Source organism: Corella eumyota, chromosome 3 (genome assembly GCF_963082875.1).
Source record: "Corella eumyota chromosome 3, kaCorEumy4.1, whole genome shotgun sequence".
Taxonomy (NCBI): domain Eukaryota; kingdom Metazoa; phylum Chordata; class Ascidiacea; order Phlebobranchia; family Corellidae; genus Corella; species Corella eumyota.
In genome coordinates this window covers 2,349,182-2,369,187 of record NC_137492.1, presented here as the reverse complement: position 1 = coordinate 2,369,187, position 20,006 = coordinate 2,349,182, and the positions used below count along the sequence as shown (strand labels likewise).

Genomic DNA, 20,006 nt, shown 5'->3' with positions numbered 1-20,006 from the left:
ACAATAGCTCTGTGGTATAAACAATCTAGTACTTCATACCCTATGTTGACGCATTCAAATTGATTTATTTGAAATTGTGTGTTGCGAAATTAAAGACGAAAAATAAAGTCAACTACAGGTAAAATCTTTCGTAAAAATTTCCAATAATTTCACGGAATGAAAATGGAGTTAAAACACGGGTAAAAATATGCAAAATGCAATGAATTTTTCGTTCGAAACGGCCAATAAATACAAGTAACAACAACAAACATTTAAAGCAATCTTTCACCTTTCCGCAAGGTGTTTTATATGAAAAAATTCGGATAAATAAAAAATAACATGATAAAAATAACACTTTGTTTAATAGACCAATTTAGGACTGTATTTTTTGATCTTCAAATACTTTATAAAAGTATGCTCATAATACACAATACTTAACACATGGCCTAATTATTTGAGATCATTTTTGGTATATTAGATTGTGTAAATTATTTTAAAAAGGTTGATAGGTGAGATATACGAACATATTTACAAAGTTAACATCGCTTTACATTACATTGTGCTTTCCTCAATATTTGATTTCATAAAATAATTCTCATCAACTGAATTAGCATTGTCGCTATCACAACAATAGTCAGATGTACCCTCGTTTAGGCAGTTATTGCTACGATTAGAAGACTGAAGATAGCAACCGGTCGAGGAAATACCGGAATCCTCCGATTCTGCGCGTTTTCCGCGGATTTTACCTTGAGTAAACCCGCCTTTTTCGACCGGCATTGGGTCGATGGTCATCTCTTCAAAGCGGTCTTTTTCTTCTAAAAGTTCTTGACTTTCATTCGAGATGTTAAAACTATCCGCTGGACAATCTAACTGGTGCTCAATTTGAACTTCGACTGCTGTCTCAAATTCTTCTTCAAGATGCGTTTCTTTAGTGATTGGGATAATCAAGTCATTTTGTCCGGCACTACTAGGAATTCCGCCGCTTTGAGTACGAATAAACGGCGGTCGTGGCCGCGGGGTGCTGCTCTCGAGTAATGCAACTGTCTGCTATAAATCAAACACAGTTTAATATTAGTGAGGCTGGACTGTTAGGTATGCTAAATGTAAAATGCTTACCAATTCATTGTCGCCTAAATTACCATCAGTTTCTGTCGTGCTCATTAGCTCCGTTGTCGTAGTAACTTGATACTGAAATAGCAAAACACATACCAGTTATATTACAATAACAGAAAATAAGACAAAACCTTAATAAATAAGTTAGACTTTATTAAATGTTGCCCTTACGTCGGATTTTGTTGAGTATTGCGTCTTTGCTTCTCCATTACTTGAACTAGCTCCGGCAGATGTAACATTTACACCATTCGAACGATACGACCCTTTTCCATTACTTTGACCTCCGATGGATAAACGTCCCTAAATACAAACATAACAATCAAGGTTAAAAATGCATCAGTATAAGACATAGGGTAATTTATAATAGACACAGGCTATGGATGTTTACATCAAAGCATAATACCCCTATTTAAATATAGTAAGTAGCGATTAGGCTTATTTTTGCCCTATAAAATAGTTTTTTTAATACGCCTTTACATCTAGTAAACTGTTACCTGTTGAGATGCGAAACTATTAAAGTTAGTGAGCATGGTAACTGAAGATCTGCTGCGGTCTCGACGACCTTTTTGGATCTCAACCGATAAGTTAAATCGTTCCCAAGCTTTTCGAAACTCTGCCTGGACCTTTAACATCAAAATGGTATTTTTGGATAATAATTATAAAATGTAAGTATATATTAGAATTGTTACGTTTTAGTTATAAAATTAGGTGTCGCTTTTAGGCTATGATTTTTATGTAAAACTGCAAGATCTTTGAATAATTTGTAATATAGGTCAAACAAATAGTTTAAATTATCAAAATATTATAAAAAATTCACTCTTACCTCCCCATTGCAAAAGCAGTATATGATAGCCACGAAAAATCCCTAAAAATAATAAATCGGGTTTTAAAACAACATAATAATTAATATAAAAAAACACATAGTTAAACCAATATGTTAAAGCCTATATAAAATGTAAAAATTTTAAACGTTGAAAAAATCAAAAAAAAAGGCAAAAATCTTACTTGAAATGAGTTAAAGAAAAGATCAAAATACATCCTAACATCCCACCACGGCCCACTCGTTATACTATCAGGCATTCCTATAAACACAATTGCATGTACACCAAACATGGGGATCAATACCAGAGTGGACTTCGCTAATTTTCTAAAAAAAATTAAAAAATTAAAAGTTAAAAAAAAATTAAAAAAAAACTCATAAAAATACAAATTTAAGATAAAAAGTGAAAGTCTTTATTATTTTATTTACAGACTATAGCCTTTATTGGAACTTACTTATACTGCCTTCTGTTATCAGTTCTGTTAATTGGACCGCGCTCCCTCATTTTATACCACAGAACCCGGATAATATTTAAAAACAACAGAAAGTTGATCTGTCAGAAAAAAAAAATTTAAAATTTAAAAATAAAAAACGCTTTTAAATGTTTTCCTAGAATTAAGTCTTTAAGGTCAGATTTAATTATTATGTTGTCTAGTTTAGATTTAATATTTGTTTTAATTCTATAGGTTATGTTCATATATAGAATGCTACACAGTAATTAAAACCAGATTTACACTTAAAATATTTGCCCTTTTCTGACACCATCATTTAAAAATTCGGGCAAAAATGTAAATTATAGTTTTCCAGTCTTACCACATTTGCTACCACGATAGGTCCGTTGAAAATCCATTTGTATTCTAGTACTGCGATGTCCCAACAACTAAAAAAAGTTAAAATAAGTTATATTTGCAAATTGTAATAAATTAAAAAAAATATTGCATTTTATTTTTTAATAAAGGCCTTTACATTCCTAGTAACATCTAGTTTAAAAACTACAGTTTAAAAAACAGATTGTAATATAGGGTCATAACTGAAGTGTGTTATTGCCTATTCGAAGTCATGTGACCTTCATCACGTGACTTTTAACCAATCGAATCAACCCAAGTTTTAATAAATACGATGTAGCTCTAATCTGATAATAACAACTTTTGTGCAAGTCTGCTCCACAAGCAAAAATGAGATCAAAAGAAACTTGAATGTTATATGCAAGTAACAACAAGGCCTTCATAAAACAAAGCTATATTTAAGGTTGGGTAATAACATAGTGAGATTTAGGTGTAACATGTTACGGTACTTACCCTGTATCATCTAACGTTGCTCGGACGATTGCCCACGGAACCACAAATAAGACTGGAACACCTGGACAAAATTAAAACTGACGTTACAAACCTAATCGTATAAGAACTTGATCCTGGCTCGGGTATAGTTTGTGTTTATGCAGTTTTGTTAACAAACAGAGTAAAAAATGTTATTAAAAAAAGCAGTGACGTAAAAGCTCTGCTTTGGTGTTGTTGAAAAGTTATCGATATCTGTCTTTTATAATGACGATTGTTATTCGCAGTTTTAAGGAGTGGATTTTGAATATTTCGAAAACTAACACGTGGTATTTTCAAAGGCGTAAAACAACACTTTTCGTAGATTGAAAAATTGATAAGAGCTTGTTTTAAAAAATATTCCAAAAAACAAAACATATATAGTATTAAAAATATTAAAAAAAAACTTATCAGAAAAAGTAATACGCGCATACTTAAAAAAATATTTAAATATTTGGAAGTAATTTAAAAAAACTTTTTTTTGTATATAAATAATTACCCTCCACAAAAATTTTCTAAAAATAAACGCGTTTAGCATAAAAACAAATTGTTTTCACCGTATCACAATGACCAATGTAGCTTTGTGACGCAACAGTAACCACTTCTGACAATACAACTACTTCCATTTCCTTGATTGTTAACCGTTTCTCATAACGTCATTTAAAAACGCGACAAAGGGAGTAAAAACACTTTTCGTTAAATGATTTTGAGCGCCAATTTTTTTTCGGGCAATATTATCAAAATAAACATGTTTTGATCTTTCTTAAACTGTTACTTTATTATTATAATATTGTGGATACAAAAACGGTAAAAATTTATATTTATTTATTTTCGATTTTTTGAATTTTTCGGCTATTTAATTGTTGTGTTACCTTTTTAAATGTAATTGTTAGTGTTAATAGTTAATTAAAAATCAATTTTTAAATTAATTTTAAGTGACGTAGGTGGGATTTGAACCACAGACCATCAGGTCGTAGTTTTAATAATACATTAAAACACAACACTTACCCCAACCCGTTATAATGAACCGCCACAGATATTTTTTATCGGAGAAAAAGGCAACGAAAATGAGGCTGTGAAGATAAAGTGCTTCAACTAAGATCCAGTAATAATTTGTGGCCAGAAAATAATGAAACAAAGTCATCACAATTTTACAACCAAGCTGTAATAAAAGATCATGTTAAAATTAGTGTGTTTTATTAAAATGTTACTAACATAATTAAGATTTAAATAGTAAAAAATGGAATCTAAAAGTAGATAGGCAAAGCATGGGATTAATAAATGAGTGGTTTTTATATTAAAAAGCATTTTGTTAAATAAAATATTCAATGAACTGTATATCTATTTGCTAATCTATAAATAAAAGTGTATTATAATATCTAAATCCACTTGAAAAATTGATTGTCTATAAATAAGCGCTTTAATACCAATTTTTTTTAGTTTGATTTGAAAGGCTTACTAAATAGGAGCTGTTCTCTGTGCTGGCTTCATCCAATTTCGTTTTAAAAACTTCCAACGACATTTTTCCGTCGTATGTTCTCACATCAAGGATGCCAGATCCATGGAATAAGACCCCGTCTTTAACAAATATAAAGACTGCTCTTAAGATGAAGGACGCGAACAAATGCATGTGGATGTAATTTCGAGTACAATGTAATCTCCTGCAAAAAAATAATCTTATTTAGAAAGAAATGATTATTTTTTTAAAGAAAAAAATCACAATTACATTTAAAAAGTGCCCAAAAATGCTTTTTTATTTACATATTGTATATACAATTAAAACCAAAATTAATGTAAACTTATAGTCTTTGTTACGTAAAGGCATTTTATATGCATTAGAGAGCGTTTAATATTATCTTACTTGAAGTAAGCCAGAATAATCATGGCAAATGTTAAAGCAACCAGAGAGAATGAATATCCAACTGTGTAAAGTTCAATGAGGGATCGGGTCTTTGGCTGAAAATGAAAATACAAGTTAGTATTAAAAAATGAATAAATTTTGCATTTATTTATTGTCGATGTGGAAAAGTTCTCTTTACGATTTAAGCATTGAGTAACATTACCCTGACCCAGTTTCAAGTTGCTTTTAGGAATTTGAGATTACAGTTGTCTGATAAATGAGCTGTTGATTAAGTGCTGACTCAGCAGGAGTTCATACCGTTTATAGCGCCTTACTTAAGGCGTCTACAACAGTGAGGATTGAACTCACGACCTCATGTAGTTGAGCCAAGTGTTCTTACCACTACACCACACTGCTGGTGATGTTACAACAATTTTTCAATAACTAGTTAACTTATTAGTAATTACGACATGCAATTAGTAATACAGTATAACAAAAAAACGACATGCAAAATATTATAGCAAGCCGAAACTACTGGAACACTACACCATGCAAAATAAAAATGGGTATGTTTTTTACTTTTAACCTTATAACACTTTTTTTAATCCGTATTTCATTTAAAAAGTGGAACAAAATCTTCCGTTATCCGTATTTTGTTAATCGAAATTGTTTAAAAATAAGTTCATTCCCAATTAAAAATACTGAGAAATGGAAAGGCCGAAAGTGGATGAAAAATTTTCTATTTTTAAATAGTAAAATGTGAATTAAAACATGCGAACTGTTATGGAGTTTATAAAGCAAGATAAGAAAATGAATGCGCGCAACCGAAAGAAGAAAAAACTGTTTTCCAAGATGCGAGTTTGTTTTCTTACATCGCCTTTCTCAATGTCCTTGAATAAATCTTCACCATTTGGAAACTGGCAACCACTATAGTCTGCCCAAGTTTGGTTGCTTCCTTTCACTTTTTTCCATGTCCCATAAGTTGAACATAGACGCTGGGCCTGTCCTGATAATTATATAGCATGATGTTTTAAACCCAAAACCACTTTTTATTTGAGTTATGTATTTTATTTGAAAATGATATTAAAAGTCTGAAAATATATTGTCTATTGTTTAATATGCATGGTTTGAAAACACTTCTTTTATATTTTGTGTAATATATTTTTAATGTTGGCCAAAATATGATTTATAAGTCTTTAATTTAAATCATTTTTACATAAACTCTTCCTTATAACGCTGTTGTTAAAAAAAACATTATTAAAAGTTGCCATTAAAAATCGAACTACATTGCGTGACATTTTAAAAGAAAGTAGGGGTAGCAAGTAGGGTGGGGTCTTTTAAAAATCTAATAATAGAAACTGGGTTGGGTAGGGATATTTTAAATGATATTAGTTTTATCTTTAAACAAATTGAGTTTTCATAATATTAATGTAGGCATGTGACGGATGTTGTTAGTTATGCGCTTATGCGCTTTCTAAATTAGGAGCTCTATGCGCTTTCTAAATTAGGAGCTCTATTAATCAAAATCAATTAACACCTTTAATTAAAGACATTAATTAAAAGATTGAATCAGGAATTAATTAAATTAAAGATTAAACAAAAAAAAAACACAACACAAACAAACAGATCAGCACCGCAATTTCAAATCTACGACTTGTTGTATGCGACATTTAATTTTCACCATAGCCACATAGAACATGTAGTTAGCAAGCATTTTGACATCTACTACTGGCTCTTACATTTCCCCCAGACGCAATAATTTGCATAATCTCCTCTTGGTTAAGTTTCCCGTCTTTTGGGCAGCGGGAATAATCGCTCCAAGTAAGGTTAGGTTGTTTCAACATTGTGTGCCAAGTGCCGTCTTTGTTGCAAAACCGAGTTAGCGACTCTATTGGCATGACAACGGTGAGGATAAATAATAAATTCCCTTATTTAATTAATCGTTACAGAAAATTTCGGCCAATTATAGTGTACAGAAATAGCCTTTTACGTTGGAATTTAATTACCTGTAATTTATCTTAACCTAAACCCTGACATAGCTTTTAAAGCGACATGAAATTAAATGATTTGTTTCTTAAGACAAACACAAAATTGGGCATGTTCCTGATCAGTCAGTGTCAGACAAAGTGCCGGCGAATATCCATTTAACTAGTTTTTAAGAGGGGTGCTGATTAAATATTTATGGCTTGTTCGTAGTTGTTCTATTTTTACATTGCATTTAAAGTGTGTATACATCATTTATAATACTTTCGACACTAGCTTGTCATATTTATCACCTAGAACAATCGCCTTATGCTCCTATGTGCTAATGACTTTACCTGGCAGCATTTAAAAAACGACTAGGCATTATTATAAGGCCTAGGTATTGGAAAATCGATATAACTAATCTTAGTTTATTTTTTAAAGAGGGTTTAATTAAATGTCTTAAGAAATTTAATAAAAGTTTAGCCTTTCAAAAGTTAAATTGTTCTCTAGAGATTTAAGGAACAATTCCCATTTTAAATAACAAGTAATGCTTATTAAATATTTAAAACTATAATTTTTAAAAATTTAAAACTGTAAAAAAATAAACCTTATTTAAATATTGAAAAGTCAAGTGTACCCTTAAAATTTGACAAAATGTACTTAAATTTTACAAATAGGAACTACAAACCTAGAAATAAACACGTGAATAACAAACACAAAAATAGTTTAAAACATACCATTTGGGTCAAAGTCAATGACATATTCAGGGCATTTCAAGCTGACAGTCGAGCCTGGCGGACTATTTGGCCAGCAAGTCAGCGAATCCCACTCGCTCTTGCAGTAGTTTTCATATACATTTCCTGTCAGAATAATAATACATTATTACAGGTCAAGCAAGTGGAAATTTGATATCAAATTGTAACAAAAATTGTGTTAAAAATAGAGTGTTGTATGTTATATATGCAAAATAGTAAGCCTGTGTTTTAAAACGAATTTAAACCTAAACTATGGGTAGTAATTTAAACTTGGGTTCACAATTTTTTGGGTTCACAAAAAGAGTTATTTGTTGGGTTCACAAAAAGAGTTATTTCTTAAAATACATAAAAATACAAGGTTTTAAATTCACGCGTAAGAATTTAACGTATGTATAGTAATAGGTGCTTCTGATATTCCCTTATGCACAGAGGGTTAGGCAATAGGATGTTATCAATTTAAGGCGACATAATTTAGTACACACAGCGCGTAACATTATACCAATGTGGTTAAACCAATGTGCAAATTACCCATAACCGTCGCTTTCGACGAAAAGCCGATAAGAAAGGAAAGTGTGTAGGGCATTAGGTGCTTGGTATAATAGCATATAATCCAAAATCAAATCGAGACCGGCTTATTCTTTAAAAAAAGGCCATTTTTTACACTTTAGCGAGTATCATTTGGAACAAAAGTGTGGCTGTAATTAGGGGTTCGTATTTACCTTACGACTATTAAAGTGATGTGCGAATGATTTATGGATTTTAACTTAACAGAAACTTGACTTTTTCTTGCGTAATCAAAACAGGTCAATACAAAAACGCTGATACAAAAACAACATTTAGTCTTATTGAAGGGGCCTAGGCGTAACTACTTTAAACCTTAACAAAGGCCATTCGTGAAGTTGTTAAATTTAGAATTTGGACAATAAGTCGGTGCTAGAAGTGTTTTTAGTCTGACTGTATTGTACTTCATGACCTGAATCCGTTTAACCAGCACTTGTGTCTAATGGCCTTTCTAATTGGATTTTGAGTTTAGAAAAAAATTTTTACAATATTTCAAAAAATATATTATTGATCCTTGTTTAATATTGCTGTATGATAAATATTTAACATTTTTTTTCTTATATTTACAATAACATTTTCAACACTAGGCCTTTTTAACAGAAAATACCACATTTTTCTTTGTAAATTGGATTTAAAAAACCGCTTTTGTGGGTTACAAATATTAACTGAAGCCTATATACGTATAAATAAACAAGCTTATCATATGTAAAATGGAATCCTCTAGAGTATTGTGTGTTTAGCATTAATTAGTATAAGTACAAACACTCACCATTTGGGTCTTTTGGGGGGAGTGAATGGGCTTGCTCGTGTTTACAATTTACCATAGCTTGCACTAACACCTTCATCATTTCATCCTTCGTTGTAATTCCATCGTCAGCCATCGTCTATAGTCAAGAGTCAACAGTTTTATAAGGAGTTCTATTTACAAACGTCGATCTACAGATCTAGATAAGCGACAGCATTTGATACTTTAAATCGAATGTAAAAGTCTTATGATACCGTATAATGTATCAAGACACTGCTACTGTATACACTTCTATTGTTATCCGATTGTTTTAACCATAAACATTAAACAATAGACAACAATTGGATTTCAAACAATCGCGTTTTTATAATTGATGATTAACTACTTCACCTAATTGTACTATATAAACGCTAGCTGTATGGTATAGGTAAACTATATGCCCTAAAAAAGTAATTAGTCAACTTAACATTTACTTCCAAGCTGCCGGGTATGTAGTTCTGGGTATAATGTATCGCATATTTGTGTGTATTATAAATAAACAAAACTAATCCTTTATTAAGCCGCCTTTTAAAACAAGGTATTTGATATAGTCTCATACAGATAATATTCAGATTATTCTAAGATCAATAGAATCAATATGACCGTCAGATTTTCATATTTTAAGAATTAAATATTATCAAAAAAACATATAATTCCCATGCGGCTTTACTGTCGATAAATAATCATTGCTTGTCGATAAATAATTAGAAAATATATTTTTTTAATTTATTCAACTAATTTTTCGCTTAAACTAGAAAATTACGTCATTGGAATTTGTTAATATCCTGAATATGTTTATTATTAATAGTAGCACCTGACTCGCTTTTAATTCCATACCTAAACTTGGTAAAAAATGCATTGTAAAGGCAATCCTATCTCTCTTGGGGTGTAACAAGCCTACAAAGTCATGCGACATTGCTTATTTTAAAAGTGCTAGCTGTCGTTGTATTGTGTGTTGTGTTATTTTTGCGCGACGACAAACAGTTAAAACTTGTGTTGTTCGCAAAACGAAATGCGCGCTCAAAAACCTTCTTCGTTTCTTTAAACTCTCTCTCGCTCATTCTCTCCTTTTGTATCTTTAATTAATCCGAAGTTAAGTATTTTTCTTAAGTACTTTTGTATTCGGTGTCGGTTTAGAAATCATACAAACCCCAAAAACTGCCAAGACAAAACAACTGTTCATAAATCAGGCGTTCGAATATTTTTGTTGCTCATAACGCGTTGTCAAAACTATTTCTGATGACCGTCAGTTGATATTAACTTGATCAAACTAGCCTTAAGTTTAGTGGCGACTTTAGTAAAGTAAATATTGTAACAGGTAACCTGATAACAGACTTAACTAGTTAACTGTTACAAAACAAAATAGACTACACAGCAATTTTTTTAAAAATACACACCGCTAATAAGAGCAAATATGCTGGTTTGGTTTTAAACTTGATTTTGAAAAATACCAAACAGCAATTTATCAAAAAGCAGTCGCCCGATTGCTTTACGTCAAAACGGGACAAAAAACACTCGCCGAAACAGAGACTGGAAAGACCAAATTAGCTCAAAAGCGGAAGCCGAACAAGGAAAAAATAAATATGTGAAGCCAGAAAAGGGTGTGCTAGAAAACACCCCAATAAAAATACTTTAATTTTAAACAATTTTGGTTGTTAAAATCTGACCGACTGTGGTATATAAAACTATAAACGTTAATGACAGAATTAAATACGAAAAATTACGTTTTTTAGCATATTTACTAACGTTAAAATCCTAATACTAATCTTCAAATGTTGATAAGAATTTTAACTGGCAAAAAAACTTTTTTAAAACCAGTTAATAACTTTATCGATTGAAAACAATAATTTTTTATTCGAAAAAATGTCTCCACATGCCCGCTGTTTTGTATTATGACATCATAATATATTACTAACATGTTTTTATTTTAGTTACTCTATTGTGTGTGTTTATAATTTTCAACCACAAACCAAAAATTTAAAAAGATAAAATTTTTTAAAATTTAAAAAAATTAAATTTATATAAAAATGAACCACAGAAAGATATAAGTTACATAATAGATAAAAAACTTTCAATCTATGGGACTAACGCTAGCCTTATATAAATTACAAAAATCAATTTTCATGAATATTTCATGTGAATTACATCTTAGCGAATATTGCAAAAACAAATATTATAGCCTTACTAATCGAATTATAAAGCCCCTAATTAATTGCCAATTATATTGTTTTAAGTAAAGGTTGTATTATAGAAGCAGCGTGTATTTGAATATACCAGCAATTAAATCTAAGTTTTATTTAAAAATAGTTTTTAATTGTGTATATAAAATGTGTTTTTAACAAATGTAATAATTATAAAAAAATAATTTTTGAATATATTTTTTTAATTATCGCCATTATAAATTTGGTATTACAATAAGCAAACTCTAAAAATAAAATGGTTTGAATATATTTTTATCTAAAAAAAAAACACTTACATAAAAAATTTCATAAAAATTAAAAAAGTAAATTTTTATTAAAAGTTTGTTATTATACTGTTGTTTAATACACTTAGTTATTAATTGTATGTAAGCATATTAGTATACATGTTCAAAAAACATAGCAGCATATATATAAGCAGCACAACGATGCCGTTGGTGGACGAATATTTTACCAAAAAAATTACGAAATCTCCTTAATAAAAAAAAGATCTTATTATTTTTTAAAAAATGTGAGAAAAAACAGAAATAACATTAGTTGTTTACAGACAATTAAACAATTTATTTACAAATTTTCCAATTAAATTTAAAAATGTTGAACGAAAAACAAATTTTCAATATTTTGAACATTTCAATTCAATTAAAAAACATATTTGCGTCACAAAACAAAAAAAAAACAATCACAATTAAAATTCCCATTAACAATATCATGACATCAATTTTAAAATAAAAATTTCCAAATAACAATATTTAAAATAAAAACAAAAATTTTCCAACCAATTAATTAAAAAAAAAAATAAATAAAACTATGTGTTATTTGACTGACAGTTATTTTTTTAAAACTAACAACCATTATATATAATAACAACACGACACATTTAGCCACTTTAGTCTATTGTAGTATATGCTTAACAAAATATTACTCCTATAATCATTTAAATTTTATAAATCAGGAAAACAATCAAAACCAAAGTCAACATTTGAGTCTTTTCACGGTATATTATGTTACATTTTGACTAAATGTGAATCACAAATGGCAATCAATCATTAAATGGTTTGAGAAAATGACTTTTCGAGAATATTTTACGATTAAAAAAAACATTGCTGGTACAGAAATCGAATTTTTAAAATAAATTTATTCTAAATAGGAATGCAAGAAAAAATCACAAAAAAAGCCTTGAATGGAATATAAAAATCGGCAAAAACAGTTAAAAACCATGTTATATTTTTCATAATTAATCATTTTTAATTATGACGTTTACATGACGTCACAATTTGCATCCCACTTTAAAATTTTACCTCCCTAACACGCAAATGTTCTAATAAGGTTTCACTCTTACGCTACGAAACATATTTGATAAACGACCTGTCTTATACTTATAATAACACACACAAATAAAATACAGGGCAAAAAAATTAGCCTTAGTGTTAATTAGTAAATCTAAGTGACGTCATGAGCTTACAAATTGCCTCGTCAGCTTAGAGATATTGATCCCACTTAGAAATGACTTGTGCGTATTACCATCTCTGAGAAAAGCTTATGCGAGCATGTAATATCAAAACTAATCAGCCGAAAAAATATGTGAAGAAATTGCGGAAAAAATCGAATAGTATTAAAACTTGTGCGATTGTAATTATAAGTGTCAGATTTCTTAAACTTATAAGGTGGTCCAATAAAAATTCTAAACCTCAACTATGCGCAGTTATAACACAAAATTCAACTTTGTGAATTCGTAATTTTTTAGCATAAATTTTATTGACATTTTGAGCTATAAACCTTTAAAAAAACTGACGCAAAATGTAATGAAATTAAATAATTTTCCTTTCCGTTATCTGAAGAGATAATTAAGTAACTTCCTCCAACAACAAAATTATGAGTAAAAAACATAACAAGTTAAATAAAGCAAACTATAATAGGATTCCTTTATATCTAAACCAAGTGTGACAAGTAGTCTAAAATAAACACAAAACAGATTTCTTTACGCGCTAGTGGTTATAGGGGGTAACCCAATAAGTTTTAAATGTTGTTAAAAAACCAAAGTGTTTTAGGAAACGCCAGAGACAAATCATAGACAATTGGTATAACTGAAAACGTAAGCAAAATCATCAAAAACAAGGACTAAAAATAAAGGTTTAATATTTGCACAAAGAGTTTTTAACTCGTATCAATAACACTAGGATCAAAGTGTTAATAAGAAGGTACAACTGGATTCGCATGTACTTATTTCCCTAAGGGTTTAAGCTATTATAAGTTAACAAAGTTCAGAACTTTCAATCTATTTCGATGACGAACTGTCAGCTTCCGTCAAATTTAATTGCCTGTCGGCATTTTGTTTTTCGCAATTTCGAAAAATTTTTAAAACCTACCATTTACGGATTTTTTAACTTACACGGCTTGGATAAAAAACAGCCTAAATTTAAGCCGCGTACGAGCGAAATTGCGTAAATAATACTTGTTTAAAACAACCAAACAAGTTCTACTTAGTATTGTCTTAGCTTAAGCCTAAGCTTAGGCAAGCAATATAGCAAAATTCCGAAGTTAAACCCCTTGATATTAGTACAAGATTTGTAAGGCATTATTATTATCTACTTGTTTCTCATAAACATTTATTACTTAAGTATATTCTAATAAAAATTATTTATTACATATTTGTCAATGTAAATAGAGCCTTCTATTAACGCCTCTTTAAATTTTTTATTATAAATTTTTAGGGTTTTACGACTTACCTTAGCGTGTCTTGGCGCTATCAGACAAAGAATAAAAACTGTCGGCATAAGGCAACAGATTATTACACAAACATTGAAGCAGTCCGCACTTTGACAAAGTCTCAGGCCGGAATCCATAATTCTCTGTAAAGAAAACATAACAAAATTTACAAAAAAATTGACACTTTAAACCATAGGTTGTTTTTTCTTTAACAATTTGCTGTCCTAGGTATTTAAAACTTGATATTTTTAATTGCTAAGTACAATAAAACATAGCAACCTGACCTTTAAACCTCTTGTAGTACAACAAAATTAAAGCTCGACTACTCAAAAATGCGCTACGAATTCAAACTAAATTGCCAGTTATATGAACCTTGACGCATAGTTTATGTTTTTCTATACCGGGTGTGTAGCTGAACTGACTAATTTAAAAAACCCAAAAATCTTTATCGTTAACAAAACATTAGATTAGGCCAGGTACCTGGAATTTATGTCGTTCGTTTGTTTTTCTATTACTAGAAGTCGACCCGGTGGTGGAGACATTACTTATCATCTTTTAAGTGTTTTTTCTTGATTCCTAATAGAGTTCTTAGATCATTGCAGTCCAATTTCCAAAGATTTTTAAAATATTAAGCTTTTGTTTCCTGCCTTTAAACACGGTTTGATTTTTACTTCATAAAAAATCCAACGTTACAAACAATTATAATCAGCATCTAAATCTAAAATATCGTGATCATAAAAAACTGATTTTTGTGTTGATAAATTGCCTAGGTAGAAAAACATAAACATTGCCTCACATTCTTGATACAGTAACCCTTTCTATCTTATATCCCTCACTATAAGTAGACTAAAATATTTTTATACACTATTTGATGACTATTTAAAGTTTTGTATTTAGCCCAAGCCAAGCGTTGATTCGTGTGCTGCTTTTCCGACAACAGCCAAGCGCTTCCAACACAATTTCACTCAAGCCTAAAACTGTTTAGTTTGCCTGTCTCAGTCGACTTCTACAATTTCTTTCTTCGCCGACTCAAGTACCTCAAAGTAGAAATGGAATTCAATCTTTTTGCAAAGCGTTCATGCGAGCTCCTTTAAAAAGAGGCCCCCACATACCAAAATAAAATGAAATCTATAGCCGTGCAACTAAGAAATAGTTTTTTTTCCACTCTCGCTATTGATTAACAGGCAATTGTGTTTGATTGGCCACGAAATGAATTTAAACTCAATTTATTTTCAACTTAAACTCAGGTTTTGCTTTTTTTTACTCACGAATTCCCTTTTTTTATTTTTCAGACATTGCCTTTAAAAATAAAAACTTTGTACGAACTTTTTTTTCTTATTTAAAAAAAAAATTATGGAATAGACCCGCGTTTTTTTTACTTTTTTGTTTATAAATTGAAATAGAAGTTAGCCACATTTTACTGCGGTAATCCCTATTATTTATTATTATGCATATCAACTATTTTCAAAATAAAATAAATGACCCATAAAAAAATAAAGCACAACAAAAAAAATGTCGTCTGAAATATTTTTATGCTCAAGCGCCCAAAATTTTCAAAATTTCTTTTAAATATAATTTACAACGCTGCCGTTTCTTAATCGAATACTTATAAATGATATCTTAATACTTCTCGGGACATTGTTGTCCATATTTTTAATGACTTGTGGTATTTACCAAGTACTTAATTCAAATTCTTATTTTTGAATAACTTGGCCCAAGGGTACGGCGATCTCAATGCATGGCAGAGACTTATTTATCAATAATGATATTGTGATTACCATCTTAATGATAAAAATATAACGCCAGTTCTCAAAATGCATCAATAGCTCGTTAGGCAAGATGTAATGACTGTAGCGTGGAAGTTTTGGGTTGATAACCTTTACAGTTTGTTTTTCAGTAATGCGCTCTTAAATACACATTTAACTTTTACAATACATAAAGAAAAAGGCTTTATACATTTAACCAACTGTACCATGTACTTATAACTTAACATTAAACACTGCAAAAGATTAGGATTTTAGGATATACAAAGTTATAGTATACTAAACACAAATAGCCTTTTGTTGGTTAAATTTTCTTGTTAGAAACCTTGTGTTTGTGTATTTATACATTTGATCTTCAAAACACTCATTTACGTATACATGTTTGATTGTTATCATTAATTACGTCACAATTAGCCAAAAAACACGAAATTTTATACTAGCTCATTTACCAGCTATTAAATCAAGTCTATATTATTAATGAGGCGTTAAAAACGAATTTAAAATTTAGAAAAAACACAACTGGAATAATACAGCAAGACGTTTATCAACTTAGAGTTATCTCTAAGGTTTTATTTTGGGAAAAATAGAGCAAAAGTTCAAATAAAAAACCGTGAAAATGATGAAATGACGACATCATTTTATAAAGATAAAATCTATACAGCGGTAGACCAAAGCTGAAAAACGTGATTAATGAGTTAATTTGATACTAAACCTTGGATTTCGAATTATTGTTGCTGTTTTTTTGGTTTCAACGTCATGATATTTGTTTTTCTCTTCTAATAAAATCGTGTAGAACCTACACTTAGACCTCATTCAACGTTTAAAATAACACTTTTGTACATTTAAAAAGAAAATGTTAAAACAAAAGTTTTTTTTTAAAACTGTTATCATTAACCAACTACCTATTTTGTTAAATAAAAAAGCGCGCCAAAACAACTGACGTAACTTAACTTACGCATTAGCACCGTCTAGCGGTTTTAGTTTTAATTAAATATTTTCAGCTTCACAACCTATCAAGTCTTCATTTACTTATGACTCAATTAAAGAAAATACTTAACCATATTTAGAACTTTTTAGCAGTTTTTTTTGACATTTTAATTTATATTTATGTTTAGTTCAATCGTATTACAGTTAATAACATTGAGTGCCACCACAAATAGCAAAACACTAAAAACGTTTTAAAAATATAAAAATTATTTAGAAGCAGAACTTTATAATTTTTTAACAAAAATTAACAAACAAATTAAATAACAACGACAGCGTTATAGATTTCATTCTGTACAGTGCTTTTAAAGTGTCTTAAAATTAAATTATCTAAGCTACAGAACTATCATAAAAACAACCATATCAAATGCAACATCAATAACAGCAAAAAAATTTATCTAAAACAGCTTCAATCTTTTAACTTTCTGACATTACTTTCAGTTCTAGAATATCCAAAGTCTGCTGGACTTTTCTAACAGCGCTTTTTCGCTCCATTCTCACAGCTTCTTCTTCTGGCAATCCATTTGCGTTAACCTCATCTAACCTCAGCAACTTAGACAACAATTGCTCTTCCAACTGAATATATAATTTGTCTCTTGCAGCGCCAGTAAATGAGTTAACTTGGGTTTCTAGTTGATCAAGGCCTTCTAGAATGGTTGCAAGTTTTTTTCTAACAGCTATGATTATTGGGTTATCATTACCTCCACTAGGTACAGGAACCTGATGAAAGTTTGTGTTATTAGTTGGTGTAGGTTGCTGTGAATGTTGGTTTTGATGCTGTAGTCTATTAACTTGAGGTTGTTTTGTAATTGTTGGTTGTGAGTTTTGTTGTTGATATTGGTTAGGTTGGTTGTAACTTGTGTTTGGGGCTTGGGGATGTTGATAGTTGTGTTGTTGGGGTGTTCTTGGTTGGTTTTGTACCTATTTAAAATAACTATGTTAATAAATTACATGACCCCGGCAAGAATCAAACCTAAGATAACACTTTCTAATGTTCAGTGCCATAACCTTTTGATCACTATACTATATTGTCCAAAATTCTTCAATTTAATTTGGTCGGGAAATTGCTTTTTGTAAAATCATGAAAAAAAAATTCTGTTAAAGTTTATTAAATTAAAGATTTGAATTTACCCTCGGTGGTCTTGGATCTTTCCAGGATGTGGTTTTTGTGTTGTGATCAATAAAAAATGGCCAATTGGTCCGTTCATCAATTCTTAATTCCCACCCTAAATTAAAAAAAATTGAAGTTTTATATATAGATTAAAAATAATTATAAATTTAAGTTAATTTTTACCTGGTGGTAGGGGCTCATTTAACCTCAGGTCAGGAGGTGGAGGATATTGATTAGGTAACATTTATTTTATTTAATAGAAAAAATATTTAAAAATATAAATAACCCTATTTTAAAAAAAAAATATATATGCCTAGAAAAAAAGAAAAAATTCAGAATAAGGAAAAAATGTTTTTGCTGTTGGTGGTTTTTTAAAATTAAACATTGTGATTTAAAACAATAATCTTAAAATATCAGAATTTTTAGAAAATAATTGAATTTGGCAGAAATTTTAATATTTAGAAATGTTTATAAAATATTTTCAAGACGTTAAAGTCATAGCAGCATCCGTTACATGTTCTTTTACTTTTTGTTCCATGATTACAAAAATATCATTACAACCATTTAGAACACCGGTTAAAACTTTATCAACATCATCTTCATGCAGTCTTCCAACCAACTCAGAATATACAATTTGGTTCAACTTAGGAAGAACAGCAACAGAATATTCTGCACAACCAGCAGACTCCTCCATATGATTAATATCAATTAAACTTGTGTCTTTAGCTAAACTAGCAGAACACGCGCAAACATAATCCTTAAGTGCTATTCCTGCATCAATTAGAGCAAGTGTGGCAGCATTTACACAGGCACAATATATTGAACCATCTGAATATAAGACCTGAAGATAAATATCAATTTGAGAACGTGGGTATAACGATGTTCGTATTGCTGATTCAAATGATTGATTGATATGAAAAGACATTTCCTGCCCTTTACGATCACCACGTGACCTATGCTTTCGTTCCGCAGAGCTAAACGTGGCTTGGCTAAACTCGCAGTTAATAAAACATTTATCGTGGCAGATTTTGTTGCGCATGTTATGCGCGGGTTCGTGGGGTCCGTAAACCGAAGCTAATACTTTTGTGTTTCCCTGTTCGATGTAAGCGGACCCGTCAGCCTGTTCAAAAACTCCCATCTCGCATTTTATTCTTCTTAATTCACCGGGCTTTCTTCCATCAGCCCTTAAACCCTGATCTGACAATAATTCTAAGCCGGCCATATTAAAAAATGTAATAGTTTCTCACTTACAACGTGCTTCCTGTTTTCAATAAATGAAGACTTCAAATTATAAAGTATGCTTCACCAACGCCATCTCGCGGGTGTAAATTTTATTTTGTTTAAATCGCTTGTTTTTTTTAATATTTAATTTATTCTCGACTGTAAATATTAAAAGTTATTATAAACATATTTAAATTATTTATTAACAAACATTTTTAACACAAAAAATACTTACTTACACTACTACGGTTTCATTTAAATTACAAAAATACCCCTTTAAATGAAAACTAATGTTTTCTTCTCTACATAAAACTAATGCTGCCCGAGGTAAAATTTGAGTATTTAATGTAACTCTTACTTATTTAACTGCAAAAAGCAAATCATTTTACTTAAAACATTTTATAAAAACATGTAAAATAGCTTTTATTACAGATGTATATTTTATTAATACGTCATTCGTTTTATTCGCTACAGCGATGCCATTTCTTGTAAACAACTTATGCTAATTGTTTACAAATCACAGCTGATTAAATTTCCTTAACTGTAATAAATACGTGTACACTTTAAAAAATCAACTAAGAGTTGTAAGAACCTTACAATAGTTTGGTTCATGTAAGCTAAGTGCATAACAGTTTTAAACAAAACTGCAAGGGTACTTTAGATCTGTCTTTTCTCATTACTCAAAGACTAACAACTTTAGTACGTAACTAAAAAAGTACCTAATTTAAATGTTTGATCTACTACATAATTATGCACACTGAACTTTGTTTGTCAAAATAAGGGGTTCCATGTTCGTGTTTTTCCTTTGGTTTCTATTTAGGGTTAATATATATATGTTTTACTGATTGAAAATCTAACTTTTTTATGACATTCTAAAAAACTAAATTTAGAGA

At 30.0% G+C, this 20,006-nt stretch overlaps 3 protein-coding genes across 4 annotated transcripts; all 3 read right to left on the bottom strand.

The window, feature by feature from the left end:
* Window positions 1–45: 45 nt before the first annotated feature.
* Window positions 46–14,748, bottom strand: LOC145745246 (parathyroid hormone 2 receptor-like). Of its 2 annotated transcripts, none has more exons than XM_082563258.1 (17): window positions 14,515–14,748; window positions 14,055–14,177; window positions 9,116–9,230; window positions 7,768–7,890; window positions 6,805–6,953; window positions 5,087–5,181; window positions 4,685–4,886; window positions 4,234–4,387; window positions 3,211–3,271; window positions 2,726–2,792; window positions 2,368–2,465; window positions 2,098–2,239; window positions 1,916–1,957; window positions 1,587–1,715; window positions 1,264–1,392; window positions 1,096–1,167; window positions 46–1,026 (listed from the first exon to the last, which is right to left on the bottom strand). In XM_082563258.1, the coding sequence occupies exons 1-17, from the start codon at window positions 14,584–14,586 to the stop codon at window positions 532–534; spliced, it is 2,268 nt and encodes a 755-aa protein (XP_082419384.1). In that variant the 5' UTR covers window positions 14,587–14,748; the 3' UTR covers window positions 46–531. The 2 variants fall into 2 exon arrangements, with proteins under 2 accessions (XP_082419384.1, XP_082419385.1); XM_082563259.1 differs by lacking the exon at window positions 6,805–6,953 and adding an exon at window positions 5,938–6,071.
* Window positions 14,749–16,901: 2,153 nt separating this feature from the next.
* On the bottom strand, window positions 16,902–18,219 carry LOC145744934 (uncharacterized). The gene is made up of 3 exons (XM_082562908.1): window positions 18,076–18,219; window positions 17,913–18,007; window positions 16,902–17,702 (listed from the first exon to the last, which is right to left on the bottom strand). The coding sequence occupies exons 1-3, from the start codon at window positions 18,134–18,136 to the stop codon at window positions 17,199–17,201; spliced, it is 660 nt and encodes a 219-aa protein (XP_082419034.1). The 5' UTR covers window positions 18,137–18,219; the 3' UTR covers window positions 16,902–17,198.
* Window positions 18,206–19,159, bottom strand: LOC145744933 (exosome complex component RRP41-like). Its single transcript, XM_082562906.1, has one exon. The coding sequence runs from the start codon at window positions 19,112–19,114 to the stop codon at window positions 18,374–18,376; it is 741 nt and encodes a 246-aa protein (XP_082419032.1). The 5' UTR covers window positions 19,115–19,159; the 3' UTR covers window positions 18,206–18,373.
* Window positions 19,160–20,006: the final 847 nt, after the last annotated feature.

What these genes read in the sequence shown, in the direction of transcription:
- LOC145745246 (XM_082563258.1), bottom strand. Translation starts at nt 14,586, where the DNA reads ATGATAAGTAATGTCTCCACCACCGGGTCGACTTCTAGTAATAGAAAA. An exon ending in CATTGACTTTGACCCAAATG is followed by an intron (nt 6,954 to 7,767) that starts GTATGTTTTAAA and finishes TCATGCCAATAG; the next exon opens with AGTCGCTAACTCGGTTTTGC. An exon ending in GATAACAGAAGGCAGTATAA is followed by an intron (nt 2,240 to 2,367) that starts GTAAGTTCCAAT and finishes AATTTTTTTTAG; the next exon opens with AAAATTAGCGAAGTCCACTC.
- LOC145744934 (XM_082562908.1), bottom strand. Translation starts at nt 18,136, where the DNA reads ATGTTACCTAATCAATATCCTCCACCTCCTGACCTGAGGTTAAATGAG. An exon ending in AAATGAGCCCCTACCACCAG is followed by an intron (nt 18,008 to 18,075) that starts GTAAAAATTAAC and finishes TTTTTAATTTAG; the next exon opens with GGTGGGAATTAAGAATTGAT. An exon ending in AAGATCCAAGACCACCGAGG is followed by an intron (nt 17,703 to 17,912) that starts GTAAATTCAAAT and finishes TATTTTAAATAG; the next exon opens with GTACAAAACCAACCAAGAAC.
- LOC145744933 (XM_082562906.1), bottom strand. Translation starts at nt 19,114, where the DNA reads ATGGCCGGCTTAGAATTATTGTCAGATCAGGGTTTAAGGGCTGATGGA.